This window comes from Megascapheus bottae, chromosome 5 (assembly GCF_031878675.1).
Source record: "Megascapheus bottae isolate mThoBot1 chromosome 5, mThoBot2.hap1, whole genome shotgun sequence".
Taxonomy (NCBI): domain Eukaryota; kingdom Metazoa; phylum Chordata; class Mammalia; order Rodentia; family Geomyidae; genus Megascapheus; species Megascapheus bottae.
In genome coordinates, this window is record NC_143513.1 from 81,701,339 (window position 1) to 81,720,284 (window position 18,946).

General features: G+C 44.5%; 1 protein-coding gene across 2 annotated transcripts; it reads left to right on the forward strand.

The window, feature by feature from the left end:
• Nucleotides 1–7,356: 7,356 nt before the first annotated feature.
• LOC150063792 (GTPase IMAP family member 7-like) lies at nt 7,357–14,261 on the forward strand. Of its 2 annotated transcripts, none has more exons than XM_090333527.1 (2): nt 7,357–7,436; nt 12,245–14,261. In XM_090333527.1, the coding sequence occupies exon 2, from the start codon at nt 12,290–12,292 to the stop codon at nt 13,175–13,177; it is 888 nt and encodes a 295-aa protein (XP_090189653.1). In that variant the 5' UTR covers nt 7,357–7,436; nt 12,245–12,289; the 3' UTR covers nt 13,178–14,261. The 2 variants fall into 2 exon arrangements, with proteins under 2 accessions (XP_090189653.1, XP_090189654.1); XM_090333528.1 differs by having other exon boundaries at nt 7,384–7,436; nt 12,250–14,261.
• The last annotated feature ends 4,685 nt before the right edge of the window (nt 14,262–18,946 follow it).

Here is an 18,946-nt window from a genome sequence, read left to right on the forward strand (position 1 = left end):
CTGTGGATAAAGTCTCTGTTGTCATTTGTGTGTGTGTGTGTGTGTGTGTGTGTGTGTGTGTGTGTGTGTGTGTGTGTGTGTTTTGTGATGGTCCTAGGACTTGAACTCGGGGTCTAGGTGCTGTCCTTGAACTTCTTTTGCTTAAGGCCGGCACTTCACTACTTGAGCCCCAGTTTCGTTTCTGGGTTTTTGGTAGTTTACTGGCAATATGAGTCTCATGGATTTTTCTGCCTGGCTGTCTTCAAACTGTGATCCTCAGGTTATGGCCTTTTGAATAGCTAGGAACACGGGCGTGAGCACCAGCACCTGGCCACTGTTGTTATTTGTAAGGCGTTAGCTACCTTTATTTTAGGACTGCATTTGTAAAAAGTTCCAAAGGTAATACATACAATATATAAAATTAATATTATATGTAGAACTTACATTCTCTCTCTCCACACACACACACACAATCTATCTATCTCTATATCCATATATATATATATATATATATATATATATATATATATATGGACAGAGAAGAAAGGTATTTCTAGCAATCAGGTTAATAATGCCCTGGCTTTCTGTGATGTCTACAGTTCTGTGATTTTATTCCTTACAAAAATTACAAATTTATTTCCTGGCTCTCACATTAAACATACATTTCATAAATTTATTCTACGTGCTTGTAGATTTCAGTGAGGAGTCCATAAAAATGAGAGGTTGAAATAAAAGTGATTTGTGGGAACAAATATCAGCAAAAACAGGACTAGATGGGGTATGGCACATGAGCGCAGGACGGGCATGGGCACTGGCTTGTGGACAAAGAACATTTTTTTTTCTTTTTGTCAGCCATGGGACTTGAACTCTGGGCCTGGGTGCAGTTCCTGAGCTCTTCAGCTCAAGGCTACCACGCTACCCCTTGAGCCACAGCACCACTTCCAGTGGTTTTCTGGTGGCTGATTGGAGATAAGAGTCTCACTCCTTTAGTACCCGTGCCGGCTTTGAACTGAGATCCTCAGATTTCAGCCTCCTGAGTAGCGAGGATTACAGGCGTGAGCCACCATGCCCGGCTAGATCACTGACTTTGGGACCTTACAGGGGTTTTCAGTCACCTTGCTGCTAGGGTTTCATGGTCCTTTTCCTGAGTGCTGTAACTTAGTGATGTGAAGGCAGAGGCACTAATTGGTTAAATCCCTTTTGAAAACTCCTGACCCTGATAGCCCCACTTCTACTTAACTAGGAAGAAATGACGGGTAAAGGGGGGGAGGGGAGAAGCATCTTTCTACATGTTCCTAGTTACATGGATCATCACAGACATCCACACACTGAAGATAATTGCAGGTTTTCTTGGCTTCAAAACAGGAAATAAGCCTAAAATCATAGCAGTGATAGGCATTTAGGCATGTAAAACTCAGTTCTGATGCCTGAAGCACAGGGGAGGAGCAGAAGGACACGTGGCCACTCTGTGGTCCTCCTTCCTGTTCCATGGCTGCACCCACAGCCAGCACCAGCCACTGAGGAGTGGTCAGCAGAAGACCCCGGGCCAGTTCAGAGGCCTCTGTGATGATGGCCTCCTTGTCTCAGCCTGTCCCGATGTCCCAAGGACTCATCCCCTCCAGCATCAAGTGTAAAGACAGGGAACAATGCCCTGTGCTGTGTGGTGGCCACACGTTGGTGTGAGAAGAAAGACCAGAGTTGGAGGAGGACAGACAGGAAATGGCTGTGGTGGAGACAGTGTGTGTGCTGTGCACGCAGGTAAGTGAACAACAGATGATGTTCTCATCATCTGAGCACCACTGATAGACCACAGACTCCCGAGACATGGTGAAATGTGCACGAACAAAACCCACATACCTGATAAACCAGAACCCACCTCTGTGATGATGCGAAGACAGGAAGGAAGGACTGAGGAAGTTAAGGTCTGGGAGGGGGAGTCGAGGTCTCTGTTTAATGCTGTGGGTACAAGCTGACTGCCGATTTCCTGTCTCTCTTCCTCTCTAGGCTCTCCAGAAAACTAATGGTTTCCTGTTATTCTTCCTCTTCAGGCTTTCCTGGGCAGGCTTGGATCCCTCTAGGATATTGAGGCTTAAAGAAGAAGCCATGGCCCCTAGAAGGACAGAATGTGCTTCATGGCAAAGCTGTAAAGGGCATGGCACCACGGGGGAAAGGGATGGAATGCATCTCAGGCACGATCTGCTTCCTTTGCTATTTTCTTCCCAAAACGTGGACATCACCAACTTAAGAACTACCAGTGTCTCCAACTCAGCACATCTGGAATGGCCCTCAAAGATCAAAACCAGCACTGAGGGCTGTTCCTAATACTACTCCCCTGACAGAGCACCTAACTCCAGCCTCCAGAATCTTCCTTGTCTTGACCCTGGACTTGTCTCCATCAGGACTGTCACTCCTCCAAAGCAGCCTGCTCGAGCTCCCTCGGTGTCTAGCCAGCTCTCTGAGAATACATCAGTGTGGACAGTTATTGTAAGGCCTTGAGTAAAATCACAGCTGTGTCTTATCCAGGCTTCTAGCTGTGACTTCCTCTTCTAGCCCTACTTCTGTCATGATCTTTACAACATCAGTTATAGTTCCTTTTGTGAATAATAATTCAGCGGTATCCCTAGGGTTAGCAGTAAACATTTGGGAAATCAAGTATGAGAAACTGCTTCACAGGTGGCCTAGATACATGAAAATAGGGCATTGCTCATTCTTCTTCATTTCCTCTGTTACAGTTCTATCATTCATTTCACACATCTCCATGCAATTATCACACGATACATTGATTCTGGTATGACTTCATACAAATCCTTATGCATTAGATAAATTAGGACTAGAGAATAATTTGACTTTTATGTCTTTCCATTCCTGTACTGTTTTTTCCTTTCTTAATGTGGATATGACATCCTCACTATCAGTTTTCTCTTCCTGATGAACTTCTCTGAATATTTGTTACATAACTAGATTGCTGGAGATGTGTTCCTTCATTTATTTGTTAGAGAAAGCCTTTATATCTCCTTTACTCTTGTTTTGTGGTGGGTCAGGGGCTTGAACTCTAGGTCTGGGCATTGTCCTTGAGCACTTCAGCTCATGGCTACTACCCTACCTCTGGAGCCACGGCCCCACTTCCCGTTTTCTAGAGGTTAATTGGATATAAGAGTCTCATGGTCTTTAGTGCCCGGGCTGGCTTTGAACCTTGATCCTCAGATCTCAGCCTCTTGAGTAGCTAGGATTACAGGCTTGAGCCACCCTGTCTGGCTCTTTTTTTGTTTTGTTAGGACAAGTCAACTAATTAAATTTCTGGCTTGCTTGACAACATTGTCAAACAGTTGAAGAAAGGATAAACAGGAACAGCAGAGACAAAGGGAAAAAGACATCTTATCTTTGGTCTTTTTAATCATCTCATACAAACCAACTACTTTACACTACAGCTAAGTACATACCCAAAAAGCATTGCTACACTGCTCAGAATAAGAGTATTATCTTTATTTATTATTTGGTACCAGTTCTGAGACTTGAACTCAGGGCCTGGCCACTGACCCTGAGCTTCTTTTTGCTCAAGGCTAGATAGGGCTTGAACACTTGAGCCACAGCTATACTTACAGCTATTTTGGAGTTTATTGAAGGTGAGATTCTTGTGGATTTTGCTGCCTGGCCTGGCTTTGAACCTTAATTCTCAGATCTTAACCTCTTGAGTAGCTAGGATTACAGGTATGCGTTACTGGTGTCCAGCTGTTTTGGCTTTTAGTTACTTATTTTTAAAACAAGGGTTTTTTGACTTTTGAGATTATAATAAACATATTCACCAGACATAGTCAGAAATAGGACAGAATGCTCTGAAGACTGGTTTGGTTACCTGAGAGCATTAAAAATGCCTGACCTCTAGCAATATGTACAAAAATATGAAATGTAAATTAAAACTACAAATTTTCCTTTTTAAAGTGTACTTAAGAATCATATCAGGGCCTTGGAAGGTTTGGTATTTTCCTCCCCTGTTGCAAGTTCCTATTTTGGTGGTTTCGGTGGGGTGGGGTTGCCCGCAGTGGTGGGTGGGTGGGGTAGATTTCTCCGTTCCTAGGTCTACTTTAGATTCTGAGAGGGGAAGTGGAGGGTGAAGAGGTCACAGAGGCCTTTGATTAGTTAGCTTTTCCTTTTCTGCTGTCTAGTCATCTCATGAGTCTTCTGTTTCCTGGACGTCCTCCTCTTCCTCATCAGTTGCCTATTTGCCTATCACTGCTTTGGTCTCCTCAGCTGTATCTTGCTCCTTCTTACTTTCACTTTCTTTTTCCTCTTCTTTCTGTCCATTTTCTCCTCATCATCCACTTCCTCCTCCTCTTCCTCCTCTTCCTCCTCCTTCTCCCCCTCCTCCACCTTTCTCCTCCTCCTTCTCCTTTACCTTCTCTGCCTCCTCCTCCTCCTTATCTTCTTCTTCCTCCTCCCTTATCAGCCTCCTGCTCCCCACTTTCCTCATTAGCACTCTCATTGGCAGGGGTTTGCCTATTCTCCTTCAAGTCCTTGGTCTGGGGGTGGTGTCCCCAGCCGCACCTGACAGGGTGGGGCAGGTTGGTGATGGCAGAGTCAGAGACCCTGGCAAGAAAGCTGTCAAAGCTTATGTGGATGGTGGAGATAGCTAAGGCGAGTTGGACCTGGGAACAATGAGAAAATGGCTCTTCAGAGGAGCTGAGAGGCTTGCAGGGGGTAGGGGTGGGGGGCCTTACTTTGAACAGGTAGCTTCAACAAAGTGTTATTTCAGTTCCATAGCGTCTTATAGGCATAGTCTCTGATGAGCAATCTGCTGCATTCTCATCCTTATCCTCCACTGGGAGATATTTTCTCTTGCTTCTCTTGGGATCTGTTCCTTGTCTGTGATTTGGTGCAATTTGAGTATGTCTTCAAATGTGATTTGGTGCAATTTGAGTATGTCTTCAAATGCTGTTATTCTGTCTGTTCTCTTTGTCCTTGTATTCCAATGTTGAGTAAGTATTACCTTTTCAAGCTGTGACTCCGTTCATGGATATTCCATTTGGGGGCTTTGGGATGTGCTTTTGTTTTTCTGTCTTTGAACCTGGTGGTTCCTACTCAGCCTTCTGAGTAGCTAGGATTTGAGATTGAGCCACCAGAGCTGGATATGGTATTCCATTTACTTCATTCCCTGCTCCTATGGGACAATATCAATCTTACGTTAGGTTTCCTGAATTCAGTGCCTGAAAACAATCTTGAGTTCAGATTCTAATTTTAGACAACAATGTAGCAGGATACAACCAAGGATAAGGGGTTATTATCAAGAAAGTACAATAGACTGGACCCATGGCTCACACCTGTTGTCCTAGCTATTCAGGAAACTGAAAGCTGAGAGTTGAGGTCCAAAGCCAGCCAGGCATGAAAGTCTGTGAGACTCTTATCTCCAACAAACCACCAGAAAACCTGAAGTGGTGCTGTGGCTCAATGTAGTATAGCACTAGCTTTGAGCTGAGTTGTTCAGGGACAATGCCAGGTCCAGAGTTCAAGCCCTATGACTCATAAAAACAATAACAAAAAAGTACACTAGTAATATTGGATCTTTGGTTCCCACAGGGCACTCTGGAGACTGGAGTTATACCATTCAGGTGACAAGAAAGGTAAAGACTTACAAACCAACTTCCATAATCTGACTGTTCAAATTTAGCGGTAAACGCATTGAAGACTGTTTCTGTTATAGCGCTTTCCTTTGGATTCTTCCCAGAGTTACCAGATCTCTTTCATGACCTTTTCTTGAGAATTGTGTACTTTTCCTCACAGTGCTTAACATATTAAGCAAATTGTTTTACATCCTGTGTCTGACAATTCCAAAAGCTATTTCTTCATCTGTGTCAGGCTCTCTTGCTTGCTTTATCGCCTCATAGCCTGTTGGCCTTCTTTCAGGTCTTTCAATACTTTACTGACTATCCCTCCCTCTACTATGTAATACCAAGTGGAGACAAATGGCTTTGCTGGAGGATTTCATATTAATCTGACCACAACTTGCACTGTGATAAAGCCTTCTTCCTTCATTCCATTCTTCCTTCCTTCCATTCTTCCTTCCTTCCATTCTTCCTTCCTTCCTTCCTTCCTTCCTTGCTTGCTTCCACAGCTCCTCACCCATCATAGGATCCAGACCAATCATTCTCTGTCCACATCTTCCATCTCATTTTCTGGCAGTGAATTCTCCTCCACAATGCTCTGGTTTACTCAAATATTCTACTTCGTGTCTTTTCTCAAGTAAACATGTTATGAGTAGAAAACCAAGGCTTTTGCTGGAAACAGGTCTGTTATAAAAAGGTCTTGAACATTTCATGTGCAAGTGAGGCCCTGAGAGCATGGGCCAGCATGGGCTCGTGTAGCCAAGTAATGTCAGTGCACGGATTCATCCTGAAGAGCGATTCACTTTATTCTCGCTGCCAATCCTGGGGCTTGAACTCAGGGCCTGCACACTGCCCTTGAGCTTTCTCAAGGCTAGCAGTCTATCACTTGAGCACAGCACTACATTTTGGCTATTTCTGTGCATATGATGCAGAAGAACGGAGCCCAGGGCTTTGTTCATGCGAGACAAGCACTGTAGCACTAAGCCAAACTCCCAGCCCAGCAATTCACTTCCCAGTATTTATATACAACACTAATCAAATATCGATAGCACTTTGTTCTTTCCAGGAGCAAATCTATATTGCTAGGTAAAAAGGCAAGAAGAGTTGAGCATTAGACCATTTATGAATAAGTACTTTCTTCCCATTGATTCAGCGAAGGCAACAGGACAGAACTCTGTCTCAGGCTGAGCACACAGGCAGAAGATCTGACATGTGGGTGCAGAGGCAGCAGATCCACTCAGGAGCACTACCTGTGGGCCAGCGAGAGGGGCCAGAGATGCTGGGCAAGGCCTAGGGGTCAGCCCAGTGGAGCTCAGGAGGGAAACTGAGGCTCTGGGGAGCTCCCAACAGGGAAGGCCTTCAGACCTCTGAGCTGACCAGCCATGGGAGGTGAGCAGCCCTGGGCCCAGGGGACCTTGAAAGGTGACCCTAGGCACCTCAGTTAGGAGCTGAGGGCAGCCTCAAGGAGGGAGGAGACTCCTCAGAGACCATGGCCCTCAGCGGGGAGATGGAGGCTCCAGGCCTGAAGTGGAAGGGCAGGTGCATGTCGGAGGCCATCGGGACATGCCCCATGGTCTTCAGAGCCCCCAGAATCAAACTCGACGTGGGCCGTCGACGTGGGCCGTCTCGGGAGGATGACAGGTGCAAAGAGGAACAGACAGATGCTCCTTAGGCAAAACTGCAGCCCCAGCCACTCTGCAGGAAGCTGCCGTGGCCTGGTCCACGCTGGCCCCTCCCCCAGAGCCTGGCTTCCGGGCTGAGAGGCTGGGCAGCCCAGCAGGGGCAGAGCAAGCTTCTCTTCAGCTGGAGCAGGAGCGTCCCTGGCCAGAGCCTGAGCACTGGGCAGTCCTGCAGGAGAAGGTGAGGCTGGTGGGAGGGGATGCAGGGCAGGTGGGATGGGGACAGGGGGAGTCGAGACGGTTCCCCTCCATGGTCTGGAGGGGCTTTGGACAGTTGCTGAGAAGGTCCTCAGTGGAATGTCCAGCCTGGTCACGGCTGCATAGGAAACTGCCAATTGCCTGTCCTTAATGCAAATCGTGGAAAGACATTCCCTTCCCTTTCAAATGGCCTCCGTGGCACTGAGGTGGATGGAGAACTGGAGAGGTGCTGGCTCCATGGACTCCAAGTCCCTCTAATTCTGCATGAAGAGCCAATCCCAGGGAAGTGATGACAATGTGACCCATAGCAGACTTAGGAAGCCAGTCCTGTGGAGGTCTACCCAGCACAGCTCAGCTGGGGGCTTCCTGTGGGAGAGACGAGGGAGGGCAGGAGCTCAGCCGCTCGACTGGCTTCTCAAGACAGTGAGATTCCTTATTCCAGCTCATCTGACAGCTGCTCTGTGGCTCTTTGTCCCTCCGTTGCTTTTAGTTCATGTTTTCCTTTGTATCCGTGGCTGGGAATAGAAAACACTTTAGCCCCGAGTACCAACCACGTTGTGGTTCCTGTAAGAGATCTTCATAGAAGTTCTCCGTGGAGACTGAGGGCGGGCCTGCAGGTTTCCTGTCCTGCCCCGCAGCAAAGGGAGCTGAAGGTCACAGGGTGCCAGGGCTTCTCTGAGTGGCGGTTGGGCACTGTCCAGCTCTGCCCTCTGGGTAAAGCAATTCCCTGTGCACTACTGCTCAGCCTTTCTCCTAGCTGAGGCCCCGGGTCCTCCAAGACCTGCTTGGGAAAGTTTTGTAGTGACTGTGTCTGCTGGTCTGTCTTGACTTGGCTTGTTGGGATGGAAGAGAGAGAGAAGCCAGGGAGAACCCGGCGTCCATGCCCTGGGCTAGTGCTGCGGGCCTGTGCTGGGCTCCCTGCCTGGAGGCAGGAGGCCCTCCCCTGCTGTCCTCCCCTGCTTCTGATTTTGGCATCCCAGCTGAGAAGAGCTCCTGTGGGGTCACCTGGTCCTGGTGGACAGTGAGCATGGTGGATCAGATGGTCTTTGGTGTGAGTTCCTGCTCTGCCCAATGCAGTGGAAAGAGAGATACTGGGCAGGTGTTTTGGTATTTTTCAGTCACGGTTTCCTTGCGTATTTAATTAGGAAAAGGTCCGTCCTCCTGTTCTTAGGGAAGGAACACAAAGGCAGAATGCATGTGTGCCTCTTGTCATGAAATGACCTCCAGGAAATGGGAGCAAGTGGTTTTAATTTCTTTCTGGTTTTTGTCGTGTTTGTTGCTTTTCTTTGGGAGGGTAAGGGCGCTCATGAAATGGAGTGAGAAAGTGTGAAAATGCATCACTGGCACTCAGTAGACACTATATTGAAAATAAACTCTGCAGCTTGTGGGCAGGGATGGGAGGGACAAATTGGGAGAGAGTGAGGGAAGGGATGACATTGTCCAAAAAGAAATGTGATTACTGTGTGTCTTATGAAACACTAACGCTTCTTTACATCATCTTTATGATAATAATAATTAAGAGTATTTAGCCAGGTGGGGTGGCTCATGCCTGTAATCCCAGCTACTCAAGACACTGAGATCTGAGCATCAAAGCTAGCCCAGGCACTAAGAAGTTCATGAGACTCTTATCTCCAATTAACCACCAGAAGTGGCACTGTGGCTAAGGCTAAGGGGTAAGGTGGTATTTTTGAGTAGAAAAGCTCAGAGACAGCACCCAGGCCCAGAGTTTAAGTAAACAAAAAACGGAATGTGATGATATCTCCAATAATCATTTTTTGATGACCTAGTGACATTTATTAGATTCAAATCTTTACCATTGTTTAACTACTTTGTGAGAGTTTATAAGCACAGGGCCAGGAGTACAGCCTAGTGGTGGAGTGCTTTCCTGGTGTGCACAAAGCCCTGTGCACAATTCCTCCATACCGCATACCCAGAAAAAGTCAGAAGTGGTACTGTGGCTCAAGCAGTAGTGCATTAGCCTTAAGAAAACGCAAGGGTAGTAGTGCCTCAGTCCTGAGCTGAAGCACCAGGACTGGCAAAAACAATAAACAAAAAAACCCTAAAAGCAGAAAATTTGGCAGAATAAAGAAAGCCAAAGAAATGAAACTAAAAGGAAACTTAAAAAAAAACTAAAGAAAAAAAGAATAATTCTTCCATCCTGAGTGTTTTTGAGATAAACTATTCCTGTGAATAGTTCAGATTTCTAAGACTCATACCCAATCTGCAATATAGTCATCTAATCAGTTGCAGTTACAAATACATATACCCATCTCAAACTTTAAATAAGAACATGGTGCATTTTTACAGAAGGTGAATGCAATGAGCTTGTTTCCCTCAGCAAGCTTTGACAAAGGCCAGCACCTCCTCATTCAGGTTTCTTGTTTCTGACAACCTCATTCTTATCTCGCCTCCTGGATTCTTTTGAAGTCAATAACAGACGTCATATAATTTTATCTGCAAATATTTTAGAATGTAGCTCAAAAGTAACAATTTTAACACAGGTGTGGTGGCTCATACCTGTAATCCTAGCTACTCAGGAGGCTGAGATCTGAGGACCGGGGTTCAAAGCCAACCCGGGCACTAAAGTCTGTGTGATTCTTATCTCCAATTAACCACCAGAAAACTGGAAGTAGTGCTGTGGCTCAAGGGGTAGGGCAGTAGTCTTGAGCTGAAGAGCTCAGGGACAATGCCCAGGCCCAGAGTTCTAGCCCCACGAATGGCAAAAATAAATAAAGAAATAATAATTTTATTAACTGTTGTCATCACACCAAAAATAAGCCTATCTTGTTACCGAATTTCCTGCAATCTGTGGTCACAAGGCATTTACAGTTTTTATTCTTTGTTTGTAATAATGTAAAGTGATCCCAGATCATTGTATGGATTTTCTGCTCTAAATGTCAAGTAAGGCATTTCCCTAGATACCTGGGAGGGTTTTCCTTTTGGAGGAGGCTGGTAGGAAAGCCCAGGACTGCTGTTCCTGTGCTCTGTTTCTTAGCTTGTTAGTGTGTATATTGTATATAAATGTTTTAGAGCTCAGGGACAACGCCCAGGTCCAGAGGTAGGGCGGTAGCCTTGAGCTGAAGAGCTCAGAGACGGAGCCCAGGCCCAGCGTTCAAACCCCATGTCCCACCAAAAAAAAAAAGAAAGAAAGAAAGAAAGAAAGAAAGTTTACATCTGTATCCCCAGTAAATAGCACACACATTATAATTTGATGATAGGAATGACTGTATTACTGTTAATTTTGTGACTATGAAAAGACGTTTAGGGCATTTCTTCATTCTTTTGGATTTTTGGCTCCATTCTTCTGGGGGTTGTTAATAAACTTAATGTACTGAAGGACACAATTAGGTTTACTTGTTTCACCAATTCCTTGATTTTTAGGAATTAATTTTCAACATAGATTTGTTCAAAAATCTTTATTTAATATTTGTATTATTATAAAATTTAGTCTGTCCAAATAATTCAAAGAAATGCAAATTCCTTTTTCACCATGCTGTTTCCTCCTTCTCTACTAGTACCCATTTTCTTCTTTATTTTCTCCCTACTCCATTATCTTTATGCTTACATATTTATGTTATATATGTGTACATATGTATATATACATACAACACATAATTATCGTGAAGATGTTACACATACATGCTTTTCACCCTTTCAGGTGAACGGTCAGATACTCCATGTTCTTTTATTAGCCTCCTAGGTTTTGATGCTTGTTGACATTTGAGTCGTGACACACCTCCACACACTTCACATTTATATTTTATGAAATAGTCTCATGGTGTGTGGTGGATGGGTTTATAGTATACTTTGAGCCTTTCTTCAGTCCAATTTTCTAAAAAAAAAATCTCACTTTGTCACTGCTTTCCTAACATTTCATTAGGATTTGATGTGGATTCTAATTATGAAGTCTTTTCTAATTTTCCTGTTTGATCCAGCTTCGGTGACTGCTGGGTTTCAGAGTTCTACTAGCATCATAGAAAAAGCTTAGGGGTTTTCCTCTTTGTGTGTGTGTGTCCTGGGATTCTCTGATCACTAAAGGTTTAATAGAATTTTACTGAGAAATGGTGATCTCCTCAGTCTGTCACACCTCTGCTGGGGTCCGCATTGAAAAGGTATATTCTTGCCCATCACATATGTGTGAAGTCGAGTGTTTAAAATGTCAACATTGCTGACTTACTTGCAGTCTCTCCAGTGCAACGCTATCTGCTCGGTTTTAAGATGAGTGACCACCCATTCACTTTGAACATGCTCCTGAGACGTTCACCCTCTCCTAAGGTTTCTGAACGGTAGACCATTTCCATAGTAGCGACAGCAATTTTGCATTCCTTTCCTCTGTGCTGAGCCTTCCCACAATGACCTAGCCATGCCCTTCACCTTGGCTGCCTCCTCCTCAGCCCCCTCCCCTGCAACGCCTTCCAGACTCTCAGTGCATTCTGCTGCATATGCTCTCATAGAATAGCAAGGTCACTGGTAAGATCAGAACACCTCAGATACCATATCCTAAAAACCAAGTTGGATCTGCTCTGGAAAATGTATCTCACACAGAAGGAACAGGCAGAAAATACCAGATTTATAAATGATCAAGGGTGCTTTGATCAAAGAAAACAAGAAGTGTAAGAAGTGCAATGGAAAGCATCTGACTTGGGAGAAGATCCTGGAGGGGGATCACAAAGTGAGAAACCTTCCCTGGTTGGATGGGTTGTTGATGCAGAAGGGAAAACACAAAGAACAGAGGGGCCAGGAGGGCGGCTTGCTAGCAATCTCTAAGCCACGTTCTTTCTACATTTGAAGTACAGTCCAAGGGCCGCTTCCTGAGGCTGAGTTCCTGAGGTGATCATGGCTGAGTCTGAGGACCACTCTCTGCGGATCGTTCTGGTTGGGAAAACTGGAAGTGGGAAAAGTGCCACAGCCAACACCATTCTTGGGAAACCAATATTTGATTCTAAAATAGCTGCCCATGCCATCACTCCAACTTGCCAGCGGGCATCCAGAATATGGAAGGACAGAGAGCTCATAGTAGTGGACACGCCAGGGCTCTTTGACACCAAGAAGAGCCTGCAAACCAACTACGTGGAACTGAGCCGGTGTGTGCTGTACTCCTGTCCCGGGCCTCACGCCATCGTCCTGGTCCTGAGGCTGGGCCAATACACAGAGGAAGAGGAGAAAACCATGGCTTTGATCAAGGCTGTCTTTGGGACGGCAGCCATGAGGCACATGGTGGTTTTGTTCACATGCAAAGAAGAGCTGGAGGGCTTGAGCCTACATGACTTCCTCCAGGAAGCAGATGTGGGCCTGCAAAGGATCATTAAGGAGTGTGGAAACCAGGTGTTGGCTATCAGCAACATAGCAGGCATGGCTGAGAAGGAAGAGCAAGTGCAGGAGCTGGTGGAGCTGGTAGACAAGATGGTGCAGAAGAATGGAGGGGCTTACTTTTCTGATGACATCTATGCAGATACAGAGAAAAACCTGCAAGAACAGGTAGAGTTCTTGAGGAAATATTACAGAGATCAGTTAGAAAAGGAACTCAGAACAGTGGAGGAGAGATATGAACAGATGCATGAGAAGGGTGAGCAGGAGATGGAGGCCAAAATACAATCAATTGAGAAAAAATATGAGGCCAAAATAAGCAATATCAGGGTAGAAGCAGAGAATAGCATCTTTAGCCAGATTTTGGAGGGAATTAAGAAGTTGCTTTCAAAAGCACTCCATTTTTTCAAGAGCTAATGTGTGTATCTTTTTTGGGGGGGAGCAGTCCTGGGGTTTGAACTCAGGGCCTGGGCACTGTCCTTGGGCTTTCTAAAGAGCAGCACTCTACCACTTGAGGCACAGCACCACTTTCAGCTTTTCTTATGTATTGGGTGCATCGAACCCAGAGCTTCATGCATGCTAGGCAAGCACTCTACCACCAGGCCACACCCCCTGCCTGGTGTATATCTTTTTAATTCTCTCTTCACTTACCAGAGGCATTCTTCCACATCACCCCCTCTCTTCCCCTTGCCATACCTTCTGCAAGCACCATGAGCAGGAACAGAATTAATGACCAAATTGTTATGTCCTGACATGAGAACTCAAGGTTAGATCTTCCAGTTGGGACTGTGTACTATGAACGCAGTGTCTGGAGAAGACAACAGAGGCAATACCCTGTCCTTGAGAATCAAGTGCCGACCCAGCTGTCCTGTTCTGAATTCTATTATTTCCAAGAATCCTAAGAGGGATCTAATAGGATTCCCTGTCTATGATTGGGGAATTCATAATGGTGAATATATGATGGACACATAACAGTTCCCAAAAGCAGTGCTATGGGTACAGTTGCATTTTTATTGTAAATTGAGAGTGTCACAATAAATATCCCCATCGGTGGGTACTGTGAATGACAGCAATAATTTGACCAGAAGCTTGTTAAAATAAAGTAATTTTGTGTTGAATATGGATGCAAAATCTCTGTTATTGTTTTATAAACTGTTACATGTTTTTTGATAGGACCACATATATAGAAATCTTCTAAGAATGTTTATATGTGTATATCTATATGGGTATAATTTCAGACATATGAAAAACCTGTTGGTACCAATAAAGATAAGTGCCATGACATTCTTTTTTTAAACTTTTTTATTGTCGGGGTGATACATAGAGGGGTTACAGTTACATTCGCCAGGTGGTAGGTGCATTATGTCTCATACAGTGATACCCCTTCTCATATTTTTGTCCCCATTTCCCTTCCTACACCTCCTCCTCTCATCTTGTTTTCCCCCCTTCCCTTTCCTATTTCAAATAAATAAGTAAACGTATATACAATATACCAGGTAACAAAGTCAGATACAGTAACAATATGAGATTAACCAAAGGGCAAAAAAACAGAAGAGAAATAACAGTACCTATGAACAACAATCACACAAGATAAAGCTCTTATTTCTATATCCTAGAGATCCTTTCATTTAGTCTCATCCTATATGATCTTATGTACCTAGGTTTTGAGCTATTGTAATCCTCTGCTAAGAGAGTCCTAGATGTGTACTAATTATGACAAATGAGGGAAACCATTGAGCCTATGTTCCTTTGGGTCTGGCTTACTTCACTTAATATGATTTTTTTTGTAAGTCTTTCCATTTCCTTATAAATGGGGCGATGTCATTCTTTCTGATGGCAGTATAGAATTCCATTGTGTATAAATACCATATCTTCTTGATTCAATCATCAACTGAGGGGCATCTGGGTTGGATCCATACCTTTGCTATGGTAAATAGTGCTGCAGTGAACATCGTTGTGCCAGTGGATTTAGTATGTCCTTGTTTCTGGAAGTTTGGGTAAATGCCAAGTAGTGGAATTGCTGGTTGAACGAGTTTACATTTCCACCAACAGTGTAGTAGTGAACCCTCCTGGCCGCATATCCACCAGCATCTGTTGTTATTAGATTTCTTGATAATGGCCATTCTAACTGGAGTCGATGGAATCTCAAAGTTGTTTTGATTTAGTGCCATGCCATTCTTTAGCACGTATAATTGTATTCATTGTGAGAATTAAAATGATAACCTTGCAAATAAAATATAGACTGCCCCTAACTAGCTGTAAATTTCAGTGAATGGGAATTGAAATTAGGGATTTCAACCAAAGTACTTTGTAGGACTAAGTGTTAAAGAGAACAAGAAGAAAATCTAGGATCCAGCCAGGTGTGGTGGCTCACACTTGTAATCCGAGCTACTCAGGAGGGTGAGATCTGAGGATCAAGGTTCAAAGCCAGTCTGGGCACAAAAGGACCTGAGACTCGTATCTCCGATTAACCTCTCTAGAAAACAGGAAGTGGGGCTGTGGCAGTGGCCTTGAGCTGAAGAGCTCAGGGACAGCACCCAGGCCAAGTTCAAGCCTCATGACCCACATATACAAAAAAAAAAAATTAGGATCCAGCCACACTTACTGACAGAAACACTTGGGACAAAGTTCAGCAAGCTCAGTTGTTTTTTTTGTTTTTGTGGGTTTTGTGGGCCTGGGCATTGTCCCTGAGTTCTTCAGTTCAAGGCTACTGCCCTACTCATTGAGCCATAGCACCACTTCTGGTTTTCTGATGATTAATTGGAGATAAGAATCTCACAGACTTTAGTGCCTGGGCTGGCTTTGGATTGCAATCCTCAGGTCTCAGCCTCCTGAGTAGCTAGGATTACAGACGTGAGCCATGCACCCAGCGGCTGATCGTTTTTAAGAAACCCTCTGTGAGTCTGATGGATGTGAAACCTCAGAAACAACTGGCTAAGACACTGCAGACCTTTCCCCTGTGATTGAGTCAATGGAAATGAAGATCTGAAGAGGGACAGAAAAAATCACGTTCTGAAAGTTTTATGTAGAAGCAATCAATATAACATTCATACATAAGACAGACGAAAAAAAGACAAAGAAGGGTTTGGGGCAGCCAGGAAACAGACTGTGTTAGTCAGTTTTCCTTACTGTGCAAAATACTTGCAGTAATCAATTTCCATGGAGCACAGGTTTACTTTGGTTCCCGGTTTCAGAGGCTTCTCTCTCAGATGGCCTGCCTCTGTGGCTTCTGGCCTATGGCAGGTAGCCCAGTATACCATGGTGGAAGCATGTGGTGAAGGAGGTCTGATGACCTCATGGTGGCCAGGAAGCAGGAAGGAAAGCAGGAAGGAACAAAAGTTCCAGCATCCCTGGCAATAGCATGCCCCCAGTAACCTAATCTTCCACCAGGTCCCTCATTCTAAAGGTTCTACCGATTCCTAGTAATGTCACAGAGAAGAACCAAGCCTTCAGCATATAGGACTGGGGAAACATTTATCCAAATGTCCCAGGTAGGAAGCAAAAGCCAGAAAGTTGAATTCCATAAAAAATAAAACCTTCCACTTTGGAAGTGGCGCAGTGGCTCCAGCTGTAGGGCAGTAGCCTTGAGCTGAAGAGCTCAGGAACAGTGCCCACGCCCAGAGTTCAAGCCCCATGACCGACCAAAAATAAATAAAACCTTCCACTTGAAATTACTTTTTATGATGACTGCATTGAATTTGCAAATTGCTTTGGATAGTCTGGACATTTTAACAATACTAATTCTGCCAATCCATGAACATGGGATGCCTTTCTTCTATATGTGTGTGTGTTAATTTTTTTACAGTGTTCTGTATTGTTCTTTATAAAGCTCTTTCACCTTCTTACTTAAATTTACTCCAAGATATGTGTTGTGGCTCTGAGGAACGGATTAATGGATGTTCTCCAAACCCTGGATCTCGACTAGACAATACCCCAAGCCCAAGATCTGTAGTGTTATGCTTGCAGACTGCATTTCTTTTATAAGATACTTCCTGAAATAAGTGTAGATCACACGATAACAACTTGTAGCAGACACCCACCATTTAAACATGCCTCTCTGACTTGTTTTCTCTCTGCCTGACCACTCTTCTGGTGGGGGTCTTGACATGCAAGATCAGTGGGTAGTCTGTACTTGCCTTATCAGGGAGATCACAGACAAGTCAGTTCTCACCCCTCTCTGGGGATGCTGCTTCCTTCTGCAGCAGTGAGGTTTTGTGGGTTTGAGTTACACATTGAACTAGGCACAGTTATTCTTCACTTCACAAAGACACCCCAAAGCAACTTCCTCTCAAGACACAGTTCAACTCAGACCGTGTAAAAAGTAAAACTGAAAGGGTCTTCAAGTTCACACTTTGTTGGAAAGGAACTATATGGTGGTTGCTGGCCTATAAGACAGCAGAGTATGGCAAAAGCTCCGAGCCTCACCTCAAGCTTCCTGCCCAGGGTCCTCTCCAGTTCACTCTGACCACAAGTGTTTGTAACCACGGGGATAGGAGGGGGCTTGTACGGGGCTATAATTTTAAAAAAAAGTAATAAAACCCAGAAGTCTGCTTGTGTAAAAGCATGACGAAAAAGAAGGCTTGTGAGTCTAGACTTCCCACAGCCCAGGAGGACACAGCTCTGAGCACGAACTTTTCAACCCCGGAGCAGTGAGTGTTCCAGCTCCTCTAGACAAAGTATTTCTAGACACTGACAACTAGATTTCCAGCTTTATTTCCAAACACTGTGACTTGCAACTTGTAGAATCTAGCCCCCTTTATTTTATAATTTTTCATTGTGATTAATAGAAGGGTTACATTATATTCACCAGATAAAGGTGCATAACTTCACAAACATTGATACCCTTTCTCATGACATGGTCCCCATTTCCCTTCCCCCCCTTAGCTTGATTTCCCCCCTTCCCTATCCAATTTCAAATAACCAATTAAGCACATATAAAATATATCAGATAACAAGGAGAAATAGTGTAACAATATGAGATAACCAAGGGATGGCAAAAGAGATGAGCAATAACATAGTACCTTAAGGACAACAGTCACTCATTATATGGCTTTTGTTTCCTTATCCTGGAAGTCCTTACAGTTAGTGTCATACTATTTGGCCTAATGTCTTTAGATTTTGTTCTATTGTAAATCTCTGCTAGGAAAGCCCAAGGTTTCTACTGATTATGACAAATGAGGGAGACTATTGGGCCTGTGTTCCTTTGAGTCTGGCTTACTTCACTTAATATGATTTGTTCTAAGTCTTTCCATTTCCTTACAAATGGTAGCCCCCCCTTTTTTAAAAGCTTCTTTCACTTCTGAAAATTCTTTGCTGTCACATCCTTTAGAATTCTTACATTTTTGTGCCAGTCCTGAGGCTTGAACTCAGGGCCTCAACACTGTTCCTGAACTTTTTTATTTTTTTGTTTAAGGCTAGCTCTACCACTTGAACCATAGCTCTGCTTCCAGCTTTTTTTTGGTCAGTTGTAGGGCTTGAACTCTGGGCCTGGGTGCTGTCCCTGAGCTCTTCAGCTCAAGGCTAGTGCTCTACCATTTGAGCCACAGCACCACTTCCAGTTTTCTAGTGGTTAATTGGACATAAGGATGTCATGGATGTTCATGCCTGGGCATGCTTGGAACCTTGATTTCAGCCTCCTGAGTAGCTAGGAAAACAGGCATGAGCTACCAGTGCCTGGCTGTTTCCAGCTTTTTGGTAGCTAATTGGAAATAAGAGTCTCAGGACTCAGGCTGAGAGTTTGGCCTAGTGGTAGAGTGCTTGCCTAGCATGCATGAACACCTGGGTTTGATTCCTCAGGTACCGCATACACAGAAAAGTTGCAAGTGGTACCGTGGCTCAAGTGGTAGAGCTCTAGCCTTGAGAATGCCCAAGGATAGTTCTCAGGCCCTGAGTTCAAGCCCAAGGACTGGGAAAAAGAGTCTCATGACTCTCTTGCCTGGGCTGGCTTTGAGCACAATCCTCAGACCTTACCCTCCTGGGTAGCTAGGATTACAGGAGTGAGCCGCGGGTGCCCTGCTGGTCACTTGCCTTAAAATGTACGGCTTCTTCATCCTGTAAACACTTCTAATCCCTTTCAACTGGTTCTTGAATTTCAGCTCAAGTTTTCTTCTTCTAAGAAGTCTTTCCAGACTACTGTCTACCATCCCACCTTCAGTTTTTAACAGATCACTCATTCACTCCCAGAAC

Excerpts from the sequence above, each read along its gene's own strand:
- LOC150063792 (XM_090333527.1), top strand. The coding sequence starts at position 12,290 with ATGGCTGAGTCTGAGGACCACTCTCTGCGGATCGTTCTGGTTGGGAAA.